This window comes from Tachypleus tridentatus, chromosome 6 (genome assembly GCF_004210375.1).
Source record: "Tachypleus tridentatus isolate NWPU-2018 chromosome 6, ASM421037v1, whole genome shotgun sequence".
NCBI classification, from domain to species: Eukaryota; Metazoa; Arthropoda; class Merostomata; order Xiphosura; family Limulidae; genus Tachypleus; species Tachypleus tridentatus.
Genome location: NC_134830.1, coordinates 116,300,252 through 116,328,242, shown reverse-complemented (window position 1 = coordinate 116,328,242; position 27,991 = coordinate 116,300,252). Strand labels below are relative to the sequence as shown.

The window sequence follows — 27,991 nt, the reverse complement described above, 5'->3', positions numbered from 1 at the left end:
ATTTATTATTTCTAGAAACACATTTCTACTCACTGGAACAGTACTCCATTTTACTAAAATACGGCTTTTCGTGTAAATATAGATTTATAGGTAAGATAAATATGTGAAACAAATAATCACCAATTCACCCAATCGACTTTATCATACGGTTTACTCTATAATCTAATAGATAAATTTCACTCCCTAGAATACATATATAAACACATATATTAAGCCTAAGATACGAAGGAAATATATATTTCTTAAGTTTTATGTTGCTAAGTTTCAGAAATGTCTATCACATGTTTCTATCTATTTTTCAAGCACTTTATAAAAATATTTATATCTAAATCAAGTAAAGATATGACACAAAGGTGGATTTAATTTGCTGAAATATAATCTAGATTATTATTAAATTGTCTTCGTTACTTTTCACGTAAGACCACTGTATTTAAAAGTTTTATTATAACTTACAATATATCAACTATACAAAGAAAATCAATTATGTTAACTTTAAAGTGTTATTTCATAGTATTTGACTGTATTTAAGCATGTGTAATTCACAAAAAAAGTGAAACTATGTCATTAATTAAATCGCGATTAAAATTTATTCATGGAATGTATCTATCAATAACTTTCAGCTTATATTCATAAATTGTTATTTACTCTTTTTAACTATATAACACAAAAATATCATGTTGGTGTCTGCCAATGGTTAGCTCAATATCGTTATTTAATCTTGTTTTCCAGGGTTGAGCTTTAATCGGTCAAAGTCTTGAAAGATAAAGTTGTCTTCAGTGTCATTTAGTTGATCGTCAGTGTCGATGGTATTTTCACGAGAGCTGAGAAAGATGTAATTTTTATTTAAAAACGTTTTACCACACTAATATTTACAAAAATGAGATATTCCTTGCAAACCTTGTTAAAACGCAATTTATTTAAAAAACAAAACAAACTATTTTTTTCAATTCAGTTATTATGTATCTAAAATACGTATTATTATCTTTAGAATATCAAACATAAAATGCTTCGATTTTGTTATTCTATTTAACTGGACATGTTGACTAAGCATGGAGACTATTTTGGCACTTAACAACTTCGTTACGGTTCATATAAACATGTCCAGTGATGCCCTATCTGAGGAACGTGCTTCTTGACAACAGCATTGTTTTCATTGCAAGAGGTTCGGTTGTCAGGTTGTCATCTAGTGTGATGCAACCAAAAATTGACTGCTTTTGACAAGTCCAAGTAACAGCAGTTTTGGACGCTTTACATGTATAAACGTAGATTATAAGTTGTGTACACGAGATATATTTAGAATTTCTAAGATGGGGATATTCCTTCTACATAATGGTATTAAAAAAAACAACAACAGAAATACGAATGAAATTGAGGCACAATGACAATCCTGAAAGAGACCCGCAATAACTCTTACTTTAACCTGTGTCACAGCAGTATGTCTGCGGAGTTACAACGTTAGAAATCTGGTTTCGATACCCGTTGTGGGCAAAGCACAGATAACCAATCGTGCAGCTTTGTACTTAACTTCAAATAAGCAAACTAGGCATGGTAAGTGAGGTGCGGTGCCTTGTATAAGCTAGGGTCCACGAATACATAAACCATTGGAAAAAGCCGTCCACGTGCCCTAGAAAACAGTATGCAACATGATAAAGACATTTACCAGGGAAAACATGTAAGTTATGCGTATACAAGTTGTTTATATTCGTTCAACCGTTGCATACAGCAAGCAGATGAAGAATAAAATGACTATTATTTTATTTCATACAAAGACACGCCAGTGAATAGGCTGGATGCAGCAACTAATGATTACTCTACAAATGGACTATTTAAACGGTTTCCGGAGAACTGCGGTCCTTGTACATGAGGAGAAGGAGTGTGCTTTGGACATATGGCAGCCTAACGGCGGAGTCTGTGTTACGCTGCACGCTCGTCAAACAAAGCACGACTGGAGTTTGTGTTACGCTGTACGCTCGTCAAACAAAGCACGACTGGACATGGACTGTAGCTACGTGGTAAGGCTCTAAAATAATTTTAACGTAAACGATTTAAAAAGTGCCGACCTGTGTTAAAACTCATCCTGTCTAAGATAAAAATGTAGATTTTTTTTTTTAAATGTGAAATACACAATACTGCGGCTTATTTCCCTTTTCTTCCAAATGATCATAAGAAACACAAATGCGTTGGATAACGTATAAAAGTTAATCTACGTTTGTTATTTATTCAGTAAATGGCAGTATTAAAGTTTCGAAAAATGGACATCTTGTGAGGCGTATTCTCAACGCACATTTTATATGAATCGCGTAATATGAAAAAGTAAAGTATAAATTATACTATTTTAAATAATCGAATAAAAATATTTTTTTTCTGTGTTCAAATTCATCAAAAAATAAGCTTTATACGATTTTATAAGATAGAAGCACTATTTATCAAACACAAAAGCCTCCCAGTGGCTCAGAGGTACAGCACGTCTGCGTACTTACAACTTTAGAAACTGGGTTTCGAACCCGTGGTCGGCAGAGTTCGTTCGTTTGTTTTGAATTTCGCGCAAAGCTACTCGAGGGCTATCTGCGCTAGCCGTTCCTAATTTAGCAGTGTAAGACTAGAGGGAAGGCAGCTAGTCATCACCACCCACCGCCAACTCTTGGACTACTCTTTTACCAACAAACAGTGGGATTGACCGTCACATTATATATCTTTCCCCAAGGCTGAAAGGGGAACATGTTTGTTGTGACGAGGATTCGAACCCGCGACCCTCGAACTACGAGTCGAACGCCTTAACACGCTTGACCATGCCGGGCCAGGCAGAGTTCATTGTGTAGTTTTGGACTTAATCACAAAGAGAAAAAAATTAACTATTAACTTCAAAATTAATTAAAATGAAGGCAATTAGTAAAAAAAAAAAATTGTGAAAACACATTTGTTTTTCTCTATTACACTTTTACCTTCTTGTTGATTAATACGTACCTCTTTAACTGTTCCACTCCAAGGTCAACGTTTTGAGGGTCAGTGTTTTCAAGCTTCTTAGTGGGTCTCTGTCGCATCAGGATAAATGGTAGTTCGGCAACTACCTCACTGTAGATAAAATACAATCACGCATGCAGGTTACATAATGATGAGAAAATCCAACCACTCGCTGTATCGATACGAAGGATTTGTTTAACTTATGTCAATATATTTTAGGACAAAATCTACCTTTAATACTAACGGTTAACAACACAAAAGTAATAAAATCACAGCATGTTCTCAAGTACATCCCAAAGAACAAATTTTGAACGTTTAAATTGTTTGATTGCAACTAAACACAAACCTACACAACTGGCTATCTGTGTTATTAAAACCTGATATAAGTCCACAGATACGCCGCTGTGTTACTGGGGTGTTGGGTGGGTAAAAATTTGTAACACGTTTTTTTTTTCCAGCTGTTATTTTCAATGTCCTTCTCCCCGGACTTACAACACTAAACTACGGGGTTCCATTATCTGTGGTGGACATAGTAAAGAGCCCAGTGTGTAGCTTTGCGCTTAACGGCAGACAAAACGTTCCAATGTGAAACATATACAGGGGAGGGAGAGATTTTTAGTGTGATATTAAACCAGCGCCATATTTAGTTGCGGATGCGTTAAAGTTAAGTTTTCTAATTGCTTCTAATTGTAAGTCCTAGGAGACCTTTCAGCGTGAGGTAAGTGGTGCAGTTCTCTAGTACAGTATTTTCAGCTACTCAGCACACTACACATATATAAAAGGTTTGTTTCGTTTTTTAATTTTGCGCAAAGCTACACGAGGGCTATCTGCGCTAGCCGTCCCTAATTTAGTAGTGTAAGACTAGAGGGAAGGCAGCTAGTCATCACCACCCACTGCGAACTCTTGGGCTACTCTTTTTCCAACGAATAGTAGGATTGACCATCACATTTTAACGCTCCCACGGCTGAAAGAGAGAGCATGTTTAGTGTGACGGGGATTCGAAGTCACTTATGTACGATGTGTTACAAGTAGAAACAACATTTACCCATACAGTAGAAATTTTTGATGTAATATCCTCTAGTGTTAAAACGCTTCTAAAAAACCAATTTTAATTTCAGTAGAAGCCAAGAAAATTCTGGGTAGACATATTAAATTGTCTTTTAAAAATCGACCATGGAAATTGGGAAAATAAACATTTTACTTTGGATCTATCGGATTACACATAATCCAGTTTCGGTGATTTTATGTGAAAATATATGTAAGATGTAAGTATAACGTAACATATTAACGTTGAAAAAATTCAATATGTATGCAAAAATAAATAAATAAAAGAAAAAAACGAAGGAGAAAGAAGGCAGAGAACACTTAGGGGTAAGCAGTAGAGCTGAATAACTTAAACAATGTAATTGAATGGTGCTGAAGTATGACTAAAAGTAGGTCTGTATCTACTAGCAAACAATTTATTTTCACATATAAAAGCTGGAGATAAATTATATACAATCCTATAAATTCAATATAAAATGTTTATATACATTATCGTCTGAACATTGTTGAAATTATTATTCTATATGTACTGTGTAACGTATTGTACAAGCGATACATTGTATTTTTATAACACTGTACTATACTAATGATACATTGTAATAATGTACTGTACTACTGATATATTGTATTTTTATAACAATGTACTATACTAATAATGCATTGTATTTTTATAATAATGTACTGCACTGATGATATATTGTATTTTTAATAATGTACTGTACTAATAGTATATTGTATTTTTATTATAATATACTGTACTAATGATATATTGTATTTTTATAATTATGTACTTTACTGATCATATATTATATTTTTATAATACTGTATTGTACCAATGATATATTTTTGTGATAACGTACTGTACTAACGATACATTGTATTTTTGTAATGAAATACTGTTTTAATCATACATTGTAATATGACTGAGATATATTTATTTCCTAAATAATTCTGGATGTAATATTTAGTGAAAAATTAAAGTTTTTTATTTATTTAGTATGTGAGGCCTTAAATGGGATGTACTGTATTTCCTCGGTAATGTTTTATTTCCTATAGCACCCAGCATGGTCAGGTGGTTAAGGCACTCGACTCGTAATTTGATGGTTACGGGTTGGCATCCCCGTCACATCCAACATGCTCGCTCTCTCAGCCGTGGGGGCCTTATAATGTGACGGTCAATCCCACTATTTGTTGTTAAACACGTAGCCTCAGAGTTGGCGATGGGTGGTGATGAGTTGCTGCCTTTCCCCTAGTATTACACTGCTAAATTAGGGACAGCTAGCGCAAATAGCCCTCGTGTAGCTTTACGCAAAATTCAAAATAAACAAATTCCTATATTTACTTGTATAATTTGAAGCAATTTATTTTACGAAATATAATTCTTAATTTTTATTTGACGCAGTGCCCTCTGTCGTTAGAGTTCATTACAATAGCATAATTATTTTCATTTTGCAAGTTTCGTGGTGTCCTAACACGGCTATTTCATTTAAAATATATTCAGTCAAAGGTTAGTGTTTTTTTTTTTTTGCTAATCTTATTTTTTCTAATGAGGAATTAGTTACTTTCTATTTTTAGTGCCCCCTTCTGTTGAAAACTTTACAACAAAAAATCATGCAGTTTAATAAATGTTTAACAAACTGACTACGACCCAGAGTAGTTCTGTTTTGTTTGCTGCGGTGATGTTCTTTGATTTTATCTTACTATAAATATAATCCTTTAGGGGTTTGTGTTTGTCAGCATCCATATCCCAGAATAGGCTGTATTGACTACCATAATTTTTGCCATGGTAGCTGGCAGTGTACGTGGACTATTTTATTTTTGGATTTTTGCTCAAAAGCAGCACATTTCCATTTCCTTTCATAGACTATTGGCTTTGAAATTAAGGAAATAAGTACTTAGTCAATTAAATGAGTCAATTATTACGTTTTACAGACCAGGGTATATAATTATTATCTAATGAGGTCATTAGGGATTTAGCAACAAACGAGTGAAGGAAAGGGAATTCCGGTTCTTTGGGTTATGAACCTTCAGACTTACCGACGAGCCACGGGAGGGGGAGGAAGGAAGAAAAAAAAAAGGATCAATTTATCAGAATTACAGAGAAGAATATGAAATCAGTTTTAAAAAAATACTTTAACGTGCAATTTAGTCCAAGTAATACAGTTTGCTTCAACACAACATTCGAAATGTAATCTAATATTCCGGGTACTGTAAAAAATCAAGGTGCTATCGGTTTCAGAATGTCCTTCTACTCCATGCACCCCAAAATAATTTGATATCTTAAAACACCTTACTTACCCTCCCAGTGCACCTAGGAACAGCTTGACCTTGATGCTATATGAAACCACGATGCCGAATGTATCTTTGTGCTCCTGATCCAAAAAGCTGGACGTAATATAACAATAATTTTTACTCGCAATAAATTATGAGACTGAAAATAATCACACTTAACTACTTAACTGTATAAACAAATACGTAAGTATAAAGAAACAGTAAACCTAACACACGTTATAATTATCATAATTTTGTTTTTTACAGAAAAACTACTTGCTTCTTTACTGAAAAAGAGTGCACCTTATATCATATTTACAGATGTTGGACCATTGTTAGTGTTACTTCTTATATTCTAGCTAGAAATTCTTCAGTGTTAAAACTTTGCAGATATAAGGCCAGTGTCAGTGTTACTTCTTATATTCTAGCTAGAAATTCTTCAGTGTTAAAACTTTGCAGATATAAGACCAGTGTCAGTGTTACTTCTTATATTCTAGCTGGAAATTCTTCAGTGTTAGAACTTAGCAAATATTAGACCAGTGTCATTGTTACTTATATTCTAACTAGAAATTCTTCAGTGACAGAACTTCTCAGATGTTGAACCAGTGTTACATTTCTCACATTATATGAATTGTTCACGTGATTTTCATTGGTTTATTATTTTCTCTCAAGTTCAAAATACTCATAAAGTTTATATAACATTTGGAATTTTTTCTTCCTACTGGATTGTGTAATGGAAAAACAGTACAAACATTATTATTCTAAATACACAACTGTTATTATATATATATATATTTAATATTAAATGAAACATCTTAGATTGGTTTACCTGGAAAATGCAATAGCAATACAGTATTCCAAGTCAGAAGTATAAAATGTTTTAGTTACCTATTGTCTGTCACAATAATAAAATCAAGAAACTCACAGGGTAGAGCAGGCTAGATTGGTATCATTATTTTTCAACTGGCCTTCGTATGCGACACCCCTCTTGACGCAACTGTACTCCAGACTAGGACGGATTTCCACCACCTTCTGGAGAGTAAAACCTGGACTGATGGGACAGCCGTCCCTAAGATTGGAAATCAAAGGTTTTTGTGTTTGAAGTTATATCAGTAACGGCGTAGCATTCTAGTCTCTTAAGTTACCGTTTTTAACAATCTACAATTTTACACAGAAACTGTATGAATATTTTGCATGTTTCATGTTGTATGTTATATTTTTAATTTTTTTCTTTGAGTATTTGTATTTAAATATTAGATCTGAACAGTTGTTATTACAACTTTCTTGTATATGGATTAACGAATCACTCTAAAATTCCTTCTCAGTGGCTTAAGGGTTTATAACTCAAAAATTCAGGATTAGATCCGCGTAGAGTGCAGATTTGTACTTAACAATAAACATTAATTATGAGTAAAAATCGTGTAATCTTCAAAAGATGTCAATAACGATGTGTTGAGGAATCTTATAGCAGATTTAAGTAATCATATGAGGTGTAGGAAAAAGGGGTCCACCCCCTGAAAAATCTAGGTACATTGATTACATATTAATTTTTCAGATTTTATATATCAGGTCATCCCATAACTAATGTCCGAAAATTTAATACAGAAAGTGCATCATCATTTCTGTCTTTGTAAAAGGCTTTAACGACTAAAATATGTAGTAGGAAGTGTATAAAAATGTTCAGACACATAAAAGAAATTAACCCAACTCCACTTTTTCAGATCATTAATCAAATAAATTCTTATGAAGATGGATGTTTCTGAGGAGAACATAAGGCATATAATGCTTTATGAGTTTAAAAAAGGCAACAGTGCAGCAGAAACTACACAAAACATTCAAGGTGTTTACAGTGCGGAGTTTCTCAATGAAAGAAAATGTCGAAGGTGGTTTTAGGAGTTCAGATCAGGTGACTACAGCTTAAGTGATGTGCCACGTTCAGGTCATCCTGTTTAGTTTAATGATAACTTGCACTTGGTGAAGGTTGTGCTGTAACAGTTGAAGAACTAGCACAGAAGCCTAATTCAATCAATTCAACAGTTCACCGTCAGCTGCAACAGCTTGGAAAGGTGTCAAAACTTGAAAAATGGATCCACTTTGATTTGACAGAAGCCAATCTTAGAGCAAGAGTGGACATTTGTACTCTCGTGAACGTAACTCACCTTTCTGGACAGGTTAGTGACTGGAGATGAAAAACAGATATTTTATAAAAATGTTAAGTGTCGCAGACAACGGCTCACTTTAGGTAAACTGGCTAAAGTACAGCCCAAAATGGACCTCCACTCTAGGAAAGTCTGGTTAGGCGTTTGGTGGAATATTGTTAGTGTGATCCAGTTTGAGTTGCCGCCACTCAATGTAATGATTACATCAGACTTCTACTGTCAACTGTTAGAGCTCTTGAATGTTACAGTGAAAAAAAAAGAGGTTTCGAAGTTTGCAGAACTATCTTGATGGAAAAGAGCTTGAAACACATGAAGATGTCAAAACAAACCTCTCTACATTCTATTCCTCTAAACCCCAAGAATTTTATAGAAGTGGCATTCAGAAGCTTGTGAATCATTGGCAGGAAGTAATTAATAATAATGGAACATACATTATTGATTAAATAATACTAAAAGTGTTTGGAATCCCTTTTCTTTTTCTGAACTTAAAATCAGACATTACATAAGGAACGACCTGATATAATAAACACGTTCTGTATCATTTAATAAAAAATAAAACTTTTATAAACACTATTACCCCCATTTGATTTGTTTTAATGACAATTTGATTAAAAATTTAGATAAATTTTAGCCTTTTATTTTATTGTCCCCCGCTAAAATCTTCTGCACCTCCTCCTGAGTGGAAAACCCTGCTATGCCATTGTAATCACATCTAACTCCTACTTATTATTTAAGATGCTGATAGTGAGGTGTTTTGAATCCAAAGTAGAAGAACACAAACTGGCAACAGCTCACATCTAATAAATACATTAATTATATTATGTTGAAATTAATATCCCACACTATTGTTTCTCGGTGAATCAGCTGCACATTTCCTGGCTTAAAATACTAAAAATTTGGGGTTCGATTTCACTCATTGGTTTTTGAATTTCGCGCAAAGCTACACGAGGGCTCTCTGCGGTAGCCGTCATCACCACCCACCGCCAATTCTTGAGCTACTCTTTTACAAACGAATAGTAGGATTAACCGTAATATTATAACGCCTCCACGGCTGAAAGGGCAAGCATGTTTGGTGCGACGGGGATTCGAATCTGCGACCCTCGGATCATGAGTCGAGTGACTTAACCACCTGGCTATTTCCCATTTTCCATCACTCCTTGTTCTGTTCTCTTGAGCTAGATCTGACCTTAAGTCTAGAAATTGAAACTTTGATTAAGAAACGATCACGCAATCAACTGCTGATTATGCGGCCGTATTTGAATTATACCATCTTATCATGTCAAACTTGGTTAACCTGTTAAAATTATTTAGTTTATCACCACATATTTCTGATATTATCAAACTTACAATTCAGTATTTACTGAAATGAACCAAGTTAATTAAGAGTGAGTACTTACTGCATATCCACACATGCCACGGTAGCTCTATAATGACCACTAGCGAACATACATATATCAATGCTTTGAACCGCTGAAATAGACAAAAAACAAAACCAACGTTAACTAGAGCGCAGTTATAAGACAAACAAGATAATATATTCAAACAACTGATGAGAAATCGGCTTTTGAAACACATTTTTACACCTTATTTTCATTTAAGCATGTAATTGTCCTTAATAACGTACCATTTACACAAAAAGTAGTCGATTTCCCGTGCTGCCAGTGCATTAGATCCGTGTGTGACGTACTCATGACGTCATATCTGCACCCTGAGAATGGAGAAAAAGAAAGTCCTTTGTGACGGGAAACGGAGGCGAAACGAGAAAATCGCGATCCCTATTGTAAATCTACGCGCACATAGGATAAAAATTTCGTGAAGTTTGGGGTTGGACATCGCGTAATAGAAAGGTTTTTTCCAGTATCACATAAGCAAGAGTTTCATTATAGTATGATGCCGTCATCAACATTAAATTAAGTTCACTAATCATTGCTAGAATCCAACTCGTACACTACAGAGAAAGACAATGAGTGATTCAATGCAATATTTTAGGTCTCTTCTTCATGAGTGCAGAAAAAAATAAAATCACTGACCAACATGAAATATATAGACCCTACCGGTATTAAACTGTGTAGAAATAATTTGTGGCGTAATTATACTTGACAAATTTTCTTTTGTACGTAAGCATACACAACGTAAATTTATTTTTCATCATTTAATTTACGACTAACAGAGACAGTTTCCTGATCTTTCAAACTATAAGTATCGTTACACGACTTTCTTTACCTCTTAAACAGCAAGATAAAATGAACATAACTCATGACCTTACAGACGAAAACATCAAAGCATAATTGAAGTTTGGCAATAAAATAAGATGGTAAAATTCGTGACTTTACGTTAAATGTTATAAAACATGTTATAAAAATCTTAAATAAACTAAGCCTGAGGCAGGGATTTGTTTTGTTTGAGTAGAACCTTAAAAAGTAAGACATAAGATTAAATAAACTGAACAAGAGATCCCGATCTATTTGATCGTTGTGGTTGAGTATGATCCCAGATAGAAGCGGAGTGATTAAGTAAACTGAATCTCAGATTTTGGAGTCATTGGATTTTTTTTTAACTTGAGTATAAACTTAGAAAGAAATGATGTGATTAAGTAAGCTGAATCTGAAATTTAGATTCGTTTGTTATTTTGATTTTAGAATAAATTTAGAAAGAAATGGTGTGATTTAGCAAACTGAATCTTAGATCTGGGTTCATTTTATTTTTTTGTTCGGGTATAATCTTAGAAAGAAACGGTGTTATTGAAGAAACTGATTCTGAGATCTGGGTTCTTTTTTGTTTATGTATTGGGTTGAGGAATAATTCGTGAGCGTTTTTTCAAGGTAAAAAAAATATATTCATAAATGAAACGCTTTCGCAAAATATTTCATGTATTTGGTAGATAATTTTTTCCTCTAATAGATGGTGTGTTTGATTTTCATATGTCTTTAATTTTTGCTTTCATTTTCAGCTCATTAAATGGAATGTCAAGTGGACAAAATCGAGAATTTTCGACACCATCTGCTTTTCGCATTTAATTTCTTGCAATTTCGTTTAAAACAATGCATACTATATATCTAGGTATTACATGAAATAAAGTATCATAATAAATGTTTTGGGTGTAATGTGTTCATGCATTGAAGTATTGTATAGTCTTGCATGTAATGCTTGAATGAAATTATTTAAAAACGCTCACGAATTATTCCTCAACCTAATATAATCGTAGATAGGAGTGGTTTAATTAAGTGAACCGATTCTGAGATCTTTATTGGTATGATGGTTTTGAAGACAGTCCTAGAAAAAGAAAGTGCTATTAAGTAAACTAGACCTGAGATTGGATTCGCCTGATCATTTTGAGTATATTATTGGAAAGAAGAAATGTTAAGTTTGTAAACAAATATAAGATATGATTCGTTTGATCTTTTTATATCAGTGTTAATCCTAAAAAGAAAAAAAAACAAACACCTGAGATCCGGATTCGTTTAACGATTTTGCTGGAGTAGTTTCGAATTGATATGTTAACAGTAATGGGATCCCCCTGATGAAACACCTGACGATCCAGAGTTGTCTCCAATTCCAGTTCTCCAGGACTCAGTAAAAATTCTTTGCGGATAACACTACAAGGCTGTCGCCCTTGTTTAATGGGGGCCCATTGAATCTTCCGAATTCCAAATTTCACAGTGCTCCTGAGAAATAAAACTATATTACACTATCGACTTAATCACTTCTTCGATTGAATTACATATATCATTATCTAATAAGAAAATATCAATAAGATACGAGGGTAGCTTAATTCATAACATGAAATTCAAAATGGCGGGGCATTTAACGTTTGTAATATTAATCTTTTTTGTTTACAGGCCCGGCATGATCAGGTGGGATAGGGCGTTCAACTCGTAATCTGAGTGTCGCGGGTTCGAATCCCCGTCGCACCAAACATGCTCGCCCTCTCAGCCGTGGCGGCGTTATAATATGACGGTCAATCCCACCAAAAGTTGGTAAAAGAGTAGTCCAAGAGTTGGCGGTGGGTAGTAATGACTAGTTGGTTTCCCTCTCGTCTTACACTGCTAAATTAGGGACAGCTAGCGCAGATAGTCCTCGTGTAGCTCTGCTCGAAATTTAAAAAAAAAATTGTTTACTTAGTTATTATTGTTGTCCCTCTAGTGGCTATGCTCTAAAACAAATCTACTGACCTTTGTAAAGCTTTTCACTAAAAGAACAAAACAACAATAATAATAACAACAATATTATCATTGTCGAATCCTTAAAAATGGTGTATTCTTGTTTCCTGAAAAAGAAATGATACCCTTAATTTAGGATTTTTGTTTTTATAGTGACCAAAGATATTGAGACTATCAGCTGTCATTTCTAATTTTAAACTATTGACCACAAGAAAGGCAGACAAACACTCCTCACGCCGAAGAATTGACTATCATTTTTATAGCGTAACCATAGTTTAAAGTACGGAGAATATTTTGAAGGATTGTGGAGATTCGATCCCAGAACACCAGCTCCGAAATTAAAAGCTCAATTATAGAGCCAACCTGCGCCCGGGAGAGATAATATAGGAACTGTCAATTAAAATTACAAGTCAATGCTATCGATTACGGTGTTGTTTTTTTTATCCTCTTCTGTAGGCTTAATGGTTAGATTTATTCGAAATTCCTCAAACTAATTACGGTGTTATATTTCGTTACACCTAGATTGTATCTTATGAAAATCGGCGTTAAAACATTCTTTTGGCGTCGCTTTCAGTATTGCGGATAAAAACTATGATTTGTTTACATTTTCGGATATCTTGTGTGTCCACGTGGATTCTAGCATTACAATATAAATTTCACGTTTAAAAGTATTTTTTAACGAGACTGAGTATTTCCAAAGATAAGGTTCAAGTATCAATTTATTTGTTTTGCTTGTTTGTTTTCAATATTTGCGCAAAGATACAAAAGAGAGATAGTTTTGAAATGATAGACTAGAGGAAAGGCAGCCAGTCAAGAGTGCCCGTCGCCAACTCGTGAAGTACTCTTTGGGTTTGACCGTTCCTTTTATAATTTAAACACGGCTCCACAGTATGAAGTGTGATTTTGCGGCAAAAAGACGCAAGCCATAGACCATTAGATTCACTGTTTGATATGTTAACTCCTAGACTACATAAACAGTTAGATTCACAGCTTAACATGTTAACTTCTAGTCCAATTTTAACGTTTGTTCTACGTTCTGCGCATCGTATTTTGAATTTTATAAGACATTTGTACTCTTAGTAGATTGAAAAACACTCATTAATTTCAAGATAGAAGCCATTTACTGTTATGAGAATTTGGCAAATAAGTAAAAATAACAGGTCTTATCTGTTTCATACTGTTATGAGAATTTGGCAAATAAGTAAAAATAACAGGTCTTATCTGTTTCATAATATGCATCGAAGATTAGTTTGAACTCTGAGATAAAAAGGAGATTTTAGCTTGATGTGAAATTTCGAACAGCTTAAATACGTTTTCATTAATTCAAAGCTACCCAAAGTAAGATATATAAAGTCAACTAGCATATAGTTTTGATTGGCCTGAATCTGAATTTGTTTGAAGCTGAAGACAAAGCTACACAATAGGCTATCTGTGCTCTGCCCGCTACTGGTATCCAAACCCGGTTTATAGCGTTGTAAGTCCGCAGACACACCGCCGTGCTACTGGGGGTCTTTTTATTGGTTTCACATATCAACATTTTTGTTAGTGTATAAAATTTAATTCTTGAGTTTTTTGCCCTCCGATGGGACACAGAGGTGAGTTTGTGGAACTTACAAAATTAAAATCCGAGGTTCGATTATCCGTGGTGGACATAGTTGATAGGTCAATGTGGCTTTGTTCTAGAACAAATAATCTGCTGATTTTTACGTCGTAATTAGAGGTCAAGATAAAGACGAACAAGTGGTGTCAGGTAAAGAGTTAGGTTTTGGGTGCTTAGAAGTATTAAGCCTGTTTTTTATTTATTTGTTTGGAATTAAGCACAAAGCTACACAATGGGCTATTTGTGCTCTGCCAACCACGGGTATCGAAACCCTGTTTTTAGTGGTGTGAGTCCAGAAACATGCCGCTGCGCCACTGGAAGCCTGTGATATTACCGACAAATATCGCCAACTGCGACAAACAGCACGCTATTTTCTACTTGTTTATTTATTATTTGATAAGCACAAAGTTATACAATGAACTATATGTGCTCTTCCTATCGAAATATGATTTTTAGTGCTATAAGTCCTCAGACTTGCCGTTTGCCACCAGGGGACGGTTTTGCTTATGGTCTGTGTAAAACTGAGAAGAACTTATAAAACTCAGACTTACCATTGAGCCACAAGAGGCGCTTTTGCTTATGGTCTATATTAAAATGAGAGCATCTTTTAGCACTTAAGAGTAGCCGCTGAGCCACCAGGGGATGCTTATGGTCTGTGTCGAAAGGGAGCAACTATTATGGAGGAATTCGCCATCTGTTGGTGATACTTAAAGGAGATCTTTACAAAATCACCTCTAAACCTCGACAACACTTTATTTTTCTCTTGGCACGTGTCACCCATTAAAATTCCTCTAAGGCCATATGGATAAGTTGTTGTTTTGAATTAAGCACAAAGCTACACAATGGGCTATCCTGTGCTCTGCCCACCACGGGTATCAAAACCTGGTTTTAGCGTTGTAAGTCCGCAGACATACCGCTGAGCCACTAGGGGGCATCATACGGATAAAAAAAAACTCGCAAATAAGAAATATTTAGATTGATCATATGAAAACCAAAAGTACACGCTATGTTGGTAACCCTGATGGTTTTATAAACAATTCTTTACTTCTTGACTTTAATCTCAAAACAGAATATTTAACTTTCTCTACCAGGAGCGCTAAGAGAGGGTAATTAAATTGTTGATGTGTCGTTTCTTACTATGTACCTTTAGGAAACAGAATGACGTAGGTGGTTCTGTGCATTTGTATGCGTAATTTCATGGAAGTATCTTGAAGAATTTCATCTAATTAAAAAGTTAAGTTTATACTACAATAATGAACCTTTTAAAAAGCTCACCACCAGGGGCACTTAATAAGATGAAAAACAAACAGAAAAATGCTGAACCTTTACATTATACGTGTTAAAAAGATTGTTAAATTCTTCCATTTCTTTTATTCATTTAGAATGTAAAATTAACACAGAAAATGCAATTATTTCCTTATATTACTGCCAATACTTACAACTAGTTATATATATTGTTCAGGGACCATCAGTTTGATTTAGAATTGATTGTACAGAAGGTTGCTTTTAATGTTCGCAGTGAAGACGCTGCGCAGGAAATGTAATAGAAATAGGTAGACCCAAGGGTTAATGGCCGAAAATTATTGGAGATACCATAATTGGGATTTAACATTATCCTTGGGAACTGTTCAATAATGTTAATTATTATTTTCTGTAATATTACATATTAGGTTTTTCCCCTTTATTCCCTTGACAGCACTAGTTCCCCTCCCTTTCTGAATATTTTGTTTGGTTTGTTTTGAATTTCGCGCGAAGCTTTGTTTGTTTTTGTTTTTTTTTTTTAATTTCGCACAAAGCTACTCGAGGGCTATCTGTGCTAGCCGTCCCTAATTTAGCAGTGTAAGACTAGACAGAAGGCAGCTATTCATCACCACCCACAGCCAACTCTTGGGCTACTCTTTTACAAACGAATAGTGAAATTGACAGTCACAATATAACCCCCCACGGTTGAAAGAGCGAGCATGTTTGGTGTGACGGGGATTCGAACCCGCGACCCTCAGATTACGAATCGAATGTCTTAACCATCTGGCTATTTTCCATTCTCCATCACTCCTTGTTTCTGCTCTACAGGTTAAAAGAAACAATTAGATGAGAGGAACAAAGAAAGGGGGTGTTCCCTTCCCTTCAAAATCAAGAGAGAGAGTTGGAGATAGAGAAAGGGGGTTCCTGTTCCTTCAACATCACAGTCTAACCACTGAACGATTCCTTATAATTCTCGGTTAAACTTGAATATTTACGTAGATCTTGGGAATTTATATAATTTAAAAAAAAATGATAAATTTCATTTTTGTAAAGTATGGTTTCTCAGGAACATGAAAGTATTAATTACTATACTTCGGCATATAAAAATAATTTGTAGCCACTGAAACAACAAATATCTGTTATGGAAACGTACCTATCTTATCTGTAAGAGGGCCACAGATACAGATACAGGGCCACAGAGGGTTACAAAGTTTAGAGATAAATGGAGGGAAAAACTTACAATAGATTTGTCGTCAATTGCTTCAAAACATCAGTTTTCATCCAACAACAACGATATTTTTATTTTATCTTTTGCACTAATGAGTACACAGTGTTACCTTTTGTGGCTTTTATCTTCCTCAGAATCGCCCACAAAAACCTTTAACTCATACGATACACCGCATGGAGCACCACCTTCGTCTGGTCCTGGTTGGAGAGTAACTGAGTTCGGAGCATTTGACGAGATCTATGGAAAAAAATAATTGGTTAAACCTATTACGTTTCTATGCAGGTTTGGTAAAAACATAAATATAATTTGTAGGGCATATCAATATTTCAAATAATAATAGTATTTTATCATACACAAAATCACACTGGGTAAGTGTGTGTTTTCTTATAGCAAAGCCATATTGGGTTATCTGCTGAGTCCACAGCATTTGGTGAAAATTTAATTTGTTTTTAAATTAGAACAAAGAATTTGTTGAGGTCAAATGTAACAAACCTAAGACTAAGTATTATATATGTAAATTAACAAAATAAGTACATCTCATTTGAATAATACAACAAATACTGTATTACATCTGCTTGCAAAAACTTTTTTATTCTGTTAGTTCTCCTAAATTGATGAACTGGTTTTATAACGAAATATCCACTCTACGTTGACTTCTGAAGACATTAATTTTAGGATCAATGGTGGAGATATTTTATATACATTATTTTTACATGTGAGAAGTGTATTTGTTGTTGTACAGAAGCTGCTTCAGTCAAGCTGGAACTAAGAAAAACAAAAAAATATTTATTTAAATTTATTGAAATTGACTTTGAATCACAAACGTGATTGCTTTTAGAACATGTAAATGTTAATTGAAATAATTAACTAAATTGTTGAGGTAATCTGTGAATGACTTAAAAACTGTAATTTAGTTGATAATAAAAGTGTGTACAATGCAGGAATCCTTTTACCCCCATATCTGACAGACAGTCTTTTAATTTGACTGTCATTTTTAAGGGTTTAGAGGAACGTTCAAGGAACCACTAAATGTTTCTCATCTTAGTTGTTCACAGGTTGTGTGAATCACAGAGTCTGTCGATCGTGTCTTTAAAAGAGATCAATATGGTATGAACAGAAGTAGAGGATCATGGGACTACATAAAGGCATGGCCCACTCCTTGTCAACATGAGAGTGGTCTTCTACCACAAGGATAGTGTGTGCACCCAGAAAATTAAGTTGGTATGTACTATAATGTTTTCTTTTGTATGGCAGGCTTCCAGGTTGAATAAGATATTTTTTTTCGCATGCACTCCTACAGATCTCAGACTCAGAAAGATGATTATTATCGAGATTTTGATTTTTAAGACTTAAGAGTTATAAAATTGTGCTGTGTGTATTTTCTAATGGCAAAGTCACATCGGGCTATCTGCTAAGTCCACCAAACCTCTGATGTTAGCGTTGTAAATCTGTAGACTTACCACTGTACCAGGGGTACTAAATTGTGCTCATCACACAATATTTACTCAAATACCCTCCCCGTGACACAGCGGTATGTCTGCAGAATTACAATTCTGGAAACTGGGTTTCGATACCCATGGAAGGCAGGTCACAGATAGCTCATTATGTAGCTTTGTGCTTAACTAAAATTCAAATAAACAATTCACTTTTATCTTACTAGAGCTACAGTTATATTGGCGAAAGGGGGCAAATCCTAAAAATACATACTAAAAATTATTCAAGTGTTTTAATTTTGAAGGTGACGTTTGTTTTGTACAAAGAAAAAAGAACAGTTATTTCCACACCATGTGTCCAGTCTCTTTGTGTGTGTGTATAAAGATTGGCCAAAGGTAGAAAAAATTCCAGCACTGTTTTATGAGCATATGATGAATACCACTAGTTACACTGAGGGTATTTAAAACAAAGTGAGAACACCATAAAAGTAAGATATTAGGGCTATGTGTGACTTATTAATAGCTGAGTTTAACTACAACTGACATTAAATTAAAAAGTATATTGGTCCTGAACAAGAAAATACGATAACAAACACACTACTTATTTCAAATTAGAGAAACTAACTATAAGAGTAAAATACAGTTTCTGTTTGTTTGCTTGTTTTAGCACAAAGCCATTTTGGGCTATCTGCCGTGTTTACTGTGAGAAATTGAACTCTATATTTTAGCTTTGTAAGTCCGTGAACTTATCGCTATCCCACTGCGGTTTAGTAAAGTACACTTAACATTAGTAAATTGGAACTCCACACGAGACATCCAGTCCAAACTAAGCTGGAAATGTTGGCGTGAAATCCAGTTTGAAGAAAAGACTAAACTGGAATTTTAAACATAAAAGTCAGTTTGAGAGAATGGTACACACATAAACAAAAGGCGGGGGACAAAGTTGGTTTATTTTGAATCTCGCACAAAGATATACGAGGGATATATGTGCTAGCCGTCTCAAATTTAGCACTGAAAGACTGCTGCCCTCTCAGGGAAGGAAGCTAGTTAGATATCACCACCCATCTCCAACTCTTGAGCTACTCTTTTATCGACGAATATTGGGATTGACCGCACCTTATAACGCCTACTCCCACGGCTGAAAGAATGAGCATGTTTGGTGTGACGGAGATTCGAACCCGCGAGCCTCATATTAGGAGTCAAGAGCCCTAACAATCTGACCATGTTGGGCAAAAATAAATAAGTAAAAACGATAATATACTCAAACTTTATAAAAACAAAAAAATGCAGCTAGATTGGAAATAAGCACGAGAACTGTTAAATAAGAAATAACCTATAATAAAGCTCAATAACTTTAACAAACGAAAAAGTCAATTTGAAGCATGATCTTTATACAACAATATCAAGAATCTGAAATTCGACGAGAGGAATGGGAAATTTTAGTTTTTAAATATGGAACAAAAACATAACGTCAATGAATAATTAACAGCCAAGAAAGCAGTGAAGTTGGTTTAAAACGTGGTGTGAAAATTAGTATAACGTAAATTAAGTTTCTTTTTATGTTATTAATCTTTATGGTGATTGGTTCCACGATACGAATCTTACACCTCGAGTTTGGCTAAGACAAGCGAAGAATTTTTGTTCGTGAGAGGTTAGTTTAAACAAAAGTTCAGGCCGTTCACTTTTCTTACATCTGAAAGCATAATTAAAAAACCAAAAACCATCTGATTCAGATTAAACAAAATTAAGCAGATTCATATTATCTGCAACAGAAATAATTTGTGGGTCAAGATGCGTAACTTATTAACTTAAAATTAAACTGTTCTATAGTTAGGATGAAGATACTTCTGGTTAAGTTAACAAAAATGAATAGAAAAGGTAAAACGTCGAGGTTGTAGGCCTAACCTGGAACTGGAATGGAAAGGCTTTAGAACCCAGTTTAGTCAAGAGTCTGTCTTGCATACGAGTCAAAGTGTAACTTTTTTCTTCACTAGGAACAGGATAGATTTGTTCAGAAGCCATACACAGTTCCTTGACGAACTGTAAACCCATGACTTCATCTTCCTCTCTTCCGTACCGGAAGGTTGCAATAATTTGTCCAAAAACTTTCCGGTGTTTCAAGTAATCTTCATCCACTGTTACGACGCCATCTACGAAAACAAGAAAATGAACACACTTGTTTTGTGACAAATCAAAAATATTTCGGTTTTTCTATCTGTCTCTGCACATTATGCAACAACATGCACAAAAAGTTTGTCATAATAGTCTCATTTTGGATTTACTCAATAAAGTGAGTTTTATTACAATTTACAGCTTTCACAGTTAGTACCTTGTGTACCTGTTAATGATCAAAACGTCACACGGTAAACTGTAATAAAATAAAATGTTATTCAGTTTTCCTTACCATGAAAAGTATCCAATAAAAAATGTTCTGTTTCATACCGAAAAATAAAAAAGAAATATTTTTGTAGAACTAAATCAAATTAAACAAGGAGATTTGTTAAATAATATCCAATTAAAGTGGTTTAATTTATTTTGTACAGAAGATCGCAGAGCATTAGATAAGTGCATCTTACTGCTACACATTTCATCTATTTTAATAAACAAATCTAACTTAAGCAAGTAAGTGGCCAAATCAAGAATTTCCGATACAGTGAATAAATAGAGTTAATTCCACAATTATTAAAACTGTCACTGAACAACGAATTAAACATAGTTTTACCAATACACCCACTGAACAAATAATTAACCCTCGAATTATTGATACAGTCATTGAACAAATAGTTAACCCTAGAATCACCGATACAGTCATTGAGCCAATAACTAACCATAAAATTACCGATACAGCCACTGAAAAATGAGTTAACCCTAAAATTACCAATACAGTCGGTTTTTAGTTTTCTTTTTCTTTACTATTTATATATCAACTTGTTTTTGGGTCTAGGAGTTTATTGTTGGAAGAGTCTCAAATAACAATTAAGTCAACAAAATTACCATCATTACTGTATTTTATCCTACTAAGTATCATTGAAGTCTACTGTATCCCTCACGAATGATTTCATTTACTTTATTTCACAAGTTATTTGCATTTGTGTAAAATGAATCTCATAAAAAAAAGTCCGTAATTTGAGGGTTAGTAAAAATCTGTGTTCATTTGTTATTTGACTTGAATTTCTATCAAAACTATCCGAGGAACATCCGTACTAACCGACCCCGATCTTAAAGAACAGACTAAAGGGAAGTCAACTAGCTAATCAACACCTTTCTGCCTCTCTTCCTAAAGTGACATAGCAGTACGTAAGCGGACTTACAACGGTAGAAATCGGATTTCTAAAACTTTGGTGGGCAGAGCACAGATGGCCCATTATGTAGATTTGTGCTTAAGTTCAACCAACAAACAACACTATCCATTAACTGTTACATTGACACTTTCACTGCTCTAAGGGCGAACATGTTCGACGATGGGTTTGACCTCATGGCCCGCAAATTGTGAGTGGAGTGCCTTTAGCATTAGCCTGCGAAAGTTCTCGAATCTCTGTCTAAAGTTGACTTTTGAACGAATACTTAGTATTGTTCAAAGTGAATAACAGATTTTTAAAATAAAAACTTAGTTTTAAAAAACTTCCTTAAATTGAATTAGAACAATAAATTGAATTGAAAAAATATATCATTGTGTTCTTTTGACGATGCAATATTTTAAAAAACTGGAGCTTGAAACATTTATAGTTTTAAAGCTATAAAATACGTTTTTGGTTAGGCACTGTTGATTTTAATCAGAACTGGGTATTTAAAAAACACGTTAAAGTTAGATCGGTTCCTATAGCTACCAATATTTTGTTGTCACATCTTGTGATTTTTAAATAAATGTTAATTCTTGCATCGTTTCTCTCAATATTAAGACTATAAATACGTATTATTATATTATTAAAATTGTCTAGTTTTTGTGTTTCTTCAAATAAATATAAGTTATGGTTTTGTTTTTTTCTTCATCATTAAGAATTTAAATATGTATTATCTTATTAAAATTACCTAGTTTTTTTCGTCAGGCTTTTATAATAAATTATTTTGTGTTTCTTTAAATAGGCCAGGTAATCAGGGCGCTCGACTCATAATCTGAGGGTCGCGGGCTCGAATCCCCGTGACACCAAACATGGTCGCTCTTTAGCCGTGGGGGCGTTATAATTTGACGATCAATCCCACTGTTCGTTGGTAAAAGAGTAACCAAAGAGTTGGCGGTGGGTGATGATGACTAGTTGCCCTCCATCTAGTCTTACACTGCTAAATTAGATACGGCTAGCGCAGGTAGCTATCGTGTAGCTTTGCGCGAAATTCAAAACAAACCAAAAAACAAAATTATTCAAATAAGTATAAGTTATGGCTCTGTTTCTATTGATCATTAAATTTGTATTATTTATCAAAGTTATCTGGTTTTTCGTCAGTTTTGAATAATAAATAGTAATTCTGCAAGAAAATGCCCTCATAATGCTAGAACTCCAATTGACTATTCAAACCTTTTGAATGGTTACCCCAAAACACTGAAATGTGTACTGATATCAGTTTACCATTTTACATAAAAATATAATAAAACAAAGATGAGACACAAATATGATGATATCATTCCTTAATGCTACGATGCACTCACTGCTTTTGGTGATAAGTTTATTATATAATCAACAAGGCTATAGGAAGCTTAGGTTAGTTTTAATGATATCTATATATCTTTAAATAATCAGTTTAAATAATGACAGGAGAATAGGGGGTTCATAATCATGAGTAGTAAATAAACCAAAATTTGTAATCACCAAAAAAGGGAAAACTTCTAACATGGATATCCTGTTTGTATACGTCATGTACCGGCATGTTTTCATTCATAATTGGATTATAACATTAGCTTGATTTAAAACCTTATATTATATGTAGGTCTTGCTGTGAAGAGAAACTATAGGTCTTCCGAAAAAGGTATAACATTATCTTTGTTTCTTGGTTCAAGATGGAGCCAATAGAATAAGTAAATACATTAAACTTTTGAAACTGCGCGAAAATTTATGCATACGCTAAAAGTAAAATATACAATTAAAAACTCCACGTGTTTCAGTGGAAAAAATTACACTATATTCAGGAGACCGTAAGGTCACAGGAATAACCACAGCATATAATTAAGATGGAGCTTTTCTGAATTCACATGGACAGGTGGTTAAGGCGTTCAACATGTAATTTGAGGGTCGCGGGTTCGAATTCACGTGAGATCAAACATGCTCGCACTTTCAGCCGTGGGGATGTTATAATGTGACGGTTAATCCCACTATTCGTTGGTAAAAGAGTAGTCCAAGAGTTGGCGGAGGGTGGTGATGACTAGAGGGAAGAGCCCTCTAGTCCTACACTGCTAAATTAGGGAGGGCAAGCGCAAACAGTACTCGTGTATCTTTGCGCGAAATTCAAAACAAACCAACCAGAAAGACGAACCTTCCAGAAAACAATCTATTTCTTTTCTTATGGGTTCTAGCAACACTTTTAAAAAGCAATAAGACCCATACTCACCCACGGGGTCCACATTGGTTAACTGGTCAACAAAGTCCCGTTTTCCAAGGTACAAGGCTAGCTAAAACAAAGGAATAATAATAAAAAAAACAACTGAAAAATATCAGATTCTTTTACAGTTTCATTTTACATTGTTTTATTACTGTACTTTAGCATTCATGTTGGAATTGTGAAACAAATAAATTTAGTCTTAAAAGAACTTGCTTTTATGTAGAACTAATTTTAAGTTTTGCATTAAAAATATCACTTTATAGTCAGTCATACGAAACTCAATGAGGGATGGCGTTTCAACTTTAAAAGAAAACTGTATTAAAGGAATGCTTACCTAACATATAAAATATTTAGCTACGCACGAAACTATTATTCATTTATCTTTAGAACATAAGAAGAAGAAACAAAACTTGACTTTGCAGTATTTATCCGTGTAAAAAATTAGTGTTGACTTTGTAGCAATTATCTATCAAGAAAACTACTGTTAACTTTGTAGTAATTATCCGTGTAGTAAATTAGTGTTAACTTTGTAATAACTATTTATGTAGAAAACTAGCGTTAACTTTGTAATAACTATTTGTGTAGAGAACTAGTGTTAACTTTGTGGTAAGTATTTGTGTAGAAAACTAGTGTTAACTTTGTGTTAAGTATTTGTGTAGAAAACTAGTGTTAACTTTGTGGTAAGTATTTGTGTAGAAAACTAGTGTTAACTTTGTGGTAAGTATTTGTGTAGAAAACTAATGTTAAGTAATCCGTGTAGAAAACTAGTGTTATCTTTAATTATTTATTCAGGTACAAAACAATTGTTAATTACCTCAAAAATTATCGAAACGACCAATTTCTCTTCAGCATCACGTATGATTAAAGTAATATTACATTACAACCAAATTTCCTCAACATCTTCTCATACTACACACTATCTGTTTACTCATTATACAGTTTGTTTCTCACAGTATAAACTATCAGTGTTTACTCATTATACAGTTTGTTTCTCACAGTATAAACTATCAGTATTTACTCATTATACAGTTTGTTTCTCACAGTATAAACTATCAGTGTTTACTTATTATACAGTTTGTTTCTCACAGTATAAACTATCAGTGTTTACTAATCATCCCACGTTTATTTCTCACAGTATAAAGTATCAGTGTTTGCTCATTATACAGTTTGTTTCTCACAGTATAAATTATCAATGTTTACTCATTATACAGTTTGTTTCTCACAGTATAAACTATCAGTGTTTACTCATTATACAGTTTGTTTCTCACAGTATAAACTATCAGTATTTACTCATTATACAGTTTGTTTCTCACAGTATAAACTATCAGTGTTTACTTATTATACAGTTTGTTTCTCACAGTATAAACTATCAGTGTTTACTAATCATCCCACGTTTATTTCTCACAGTATAAAGTATCAGTGTTTGCTCATTATACAGTTTGTTTCTCACAGTATAAATTATCAATGTTTACTCATTATACAGTTTGTTTCTCACAGTATAAACTATCAGTGTTTACTCATTATACAGTTTGTTTCTCACAGTATAAACTATCAGTGTTTACTCATTATACAGTTTGTTTCTCACAGTATAAACTATCAGTGTTTACTCATTATACAGTTTGTTTCTCACAGTATAAACTATCAGTGTTTACTCATTATACAGTTTGTTTCTCACAGTATAAACTATCAGTGTTTACTCATTATACAGTTTGTTTCTCACAGTATAAACTATCAGTGTTTACTAATCATTCCACGTTAGTTTTTCACGATGTAAACTATCAGTGTTTGCTCATTATACAGTTTGTTTCTCACAGTATAAATTATCAATGTTTACTCATTATACAGTTTGTTTCTCACAGTATAAACTATCAGTGTTTACTCATTATACAGTTTGTTTCTCACAGTATAAACTATCAGTGTTTACTCATTATACAGTTTGTTTCTCACAGTATAAACTATCAGTGTTTACTAATCATTCCACGTTAGTTTTTCACGATGTAAACTATCAGTGTTTACTCATCGGTCAGTTTGTTTCTCACAGTATAAACTATCAGTGTTTACTCATTATACAGTTTGTTTCTCACAGTATAAACTATCAGTGTTTACTCATTATACAGTTTGTTTCTCACAGTATAAACTATCAGTGTTTACTCATTATACAGTTTGTTTCTCACAGTATAAACTATCAGTGTTTACTCATTATACAGTTTGTTTCTCACAGTATAAACTATCAGTGTTTACTCATTATACAGTTTGTTTCTCACAGTATAAACTATCAGTGTTTACTCATTATACAGTTTGTTTCTCACAGTATAAACTATCAGTGTTTACTCATTATACAGTTTGTTTCTCACAGTATAAACTATCAGTGTTTACTCATTATACAGTTTGTTTCTCACAGTATAAACTATCAGTGTTTACTAATCATTCCACGTTAGTTTCTCACAGTATAAATTATCAGTGTTTGCTCATTATACAGTTTGTTTCTCACAGTATAAATTATCAATGTTTACTCATTATACAGTTTGTTTCTCACAGTATAAACTATCAGTGTTTACTCATTATACAGTTTGTTTCTCACAGTATAAACTATCAGTGTTTACTCATTATACAGTTTGTTTCTCACAGTATAAACTATCAGTGTTTACTAATCATTCCACGTTAGTTTTTCACGATGTAAACTATCAGTGTTTACTCATCGGTCAGTTTGTTTCTCACAGTATAAACTATCGGTGTTTGCTAATCATTCCACGTTTGTTTCTCACAGTATAAACTGTCGGTGTTTGCTAATCATTCCACGTTTGTTTCTCAGGCTTCCCCAGTGGCTCAGCGGTATGTCTGCGGACTTACAACGCTAAAAACCGGGTTTCGATAGCTGTGGTGGGCAAAGCACAGATGGCCCATTGTGTACCTTTGTGCTTAATTCAAAACACCATTGTTTCTCACAGTATAAACTGTCAGTGTTTACTCATCGGTCAGTTTGTTTCTCACAATATAAACTGTCAGTGTTCTGTTTGTTTGTCACAATATAAACTGTCAGTGTTTACTCATCGGTCAGTTTGTTTGTCACAGTATAAACTATTTCTTTGAACTCAACTTTATGTACGCATTTTTACAACCATTACACTTTAATTGTCCTTACGTATGTTTCTAACAATTCTATTATTACACTTTATTTGCCATTTAGTATGTTTTTTCATAGTATAAATTATCGCTATTTGGTAAAAATTTAGTACATTTACGTTATTAAAAAGCTATTGTTATTCGTAACTCTTTAGATTATTACATCATTAAATTTCTCATCAGTGCGTTTTATCTTCAGAAATTAAGCATTGTAGGTTTCTTCTTCTGCTTTCATCTTCTAAATATTCTGTAGAATTAATTAAGTGTTTAAATTTCTAATATTTGTTCCTACAAGTCTGGCACCTTTGAGCTTACCTTTCCATTAGGGGCGATTTTTTTGAAGACCCTGAAAGTAGCAACCATATTCGGTTGACGAAGTTACCGAACGTCAAGCCGAATAACAAACGAACGAACTATCTAACGAGTGGTTAGTTCAGAGATAACTTAAAACACAGTTGTATTTAATTTGCAAACACAAGATCTCTTGATTGGCCAGCGGTGAGAATTTCAAGATGTTTACTTCCATACGTACAACGTGAATCCTGTTTGATGAAGTATGACTAATTGAATTAGAGCACTTGTACTGAAACTAAGACATTTCCAAATGTTCTAACGACAGCAGTTTTCGGAAGCCTAGTTTATGCTACCTATGGGACGAAGAAGTTAAATAGACGTCATAGAAGTTGGACATGAATTTTATTAATCGTAACAATATGAACAACGTTGGATATGTTTCCGATCATAAACTATGCACGAGTGAAAACAAAAGACAGCATACTATAACATTTCAACCACACTATAAACATCATATCCAGTGGCAAAGATTTGTTTGTTTTTTTAATTTTGCGCAAAGCTACACGAGGGTTATCCGCGCTAACTGTTCCTAATTTAACAGTGTAAGACTAGAGGGACAGCAGCTAATCATCACTACCTGCAGCCTAAGAGTTGGCTACGAGTTGATCGCCCTAACCATCTGGCCATATGCTCTTGGAATATCAGAAGCTGTTAATAATTCAAAACAGATAAACATTTACTACTTACTTGGAAGATACTGGGCTTTACGAAACTGAGCTATGTCTCTAATGGTCATAAAAATACGGATTACCACCTTTTCACGGTTCTAACTGCATAACATTTTCAACTTTAACTCATGTTGCTGGGAGGCAGTGTGAACACAAAGTAATATAAAGAACTCCAGTATTTGACAAGTTTGTCAGTTACCCATTTGAGTATTCTTCTGA

General features: G+C 33.9%; 1 protein-coding gene across 2 annotated transcripts; it reads right to left on the bottom strand.

Annotated features, from left to right (window-relative positions):
• Window positions 1-132: 132 nt before the first annotated feature.
• Arr1 (arrestin 1) lies at window positions 133-27,267 on the bottom strand. 2 transcript variants are annotated; one of them, XM_076507155.1, is made up of 11 exons: window positions 27,066-27,267; window positions 23,637-23,697; window positions 20,004-20,248; window positions 16,775-16,902; window positions 11,880-12,100; window positions 10,060-10,143; window positions 9,833-9,905; window positions 7,202-7,345; window positions 6,304-6,390; window positions 2,965-3,072; window positions 133-821 (listed from the first exon to the last, which is right to left on the bottom strand). In XM_076507155.1, exons 1-11 carry the CDS (start codon window positions 27,111-27,113, stop codon window positions 713-715), a joined length of 1,308 nt encoding a protein of 435 aa, XP_076363270.1. In that variant the 5' UTR covers window positions 27,114-27,267; the 3' UTR covers window positions 133-712. The 2 variants fall into 2 exon arrangements, with proteins under 2 accessions (XP_076363270.1, XP_076363272.1); XM_076507157.1 differs by lacking the exon at window positions 10,060-10,143 and having other exon boundaries at window positions 27,066-27,265.
• Window positions 27,268-27,991: the final 724 nt, after the last annotated feature.

Bases quoted from the DNA above. Each gene is read 5' to 3' on its own strand.
- Arr1 (XM_076507155.1), bottom strand. From the start codon at position 27,113: ATGGTTGCTACTTTCAGGGTCTTCAAAAAAATCGCCCCTAATGGAAAG. The intron at 16,903-20,003 runs GTTAGGCCTACA...TTTTTTCCATAG, and splicing joins CCTTTCCATTCCAGTTCCAG to ATCTCGTCAAATGCTCCGAA. The intron at 12,101-16,774 runs GTAACACTGTGT...TTTATTTCTCAG, and splicing joins GAAGATAAAAGCCACAAAAG to GAGCACTGTGAAATTTGGAA.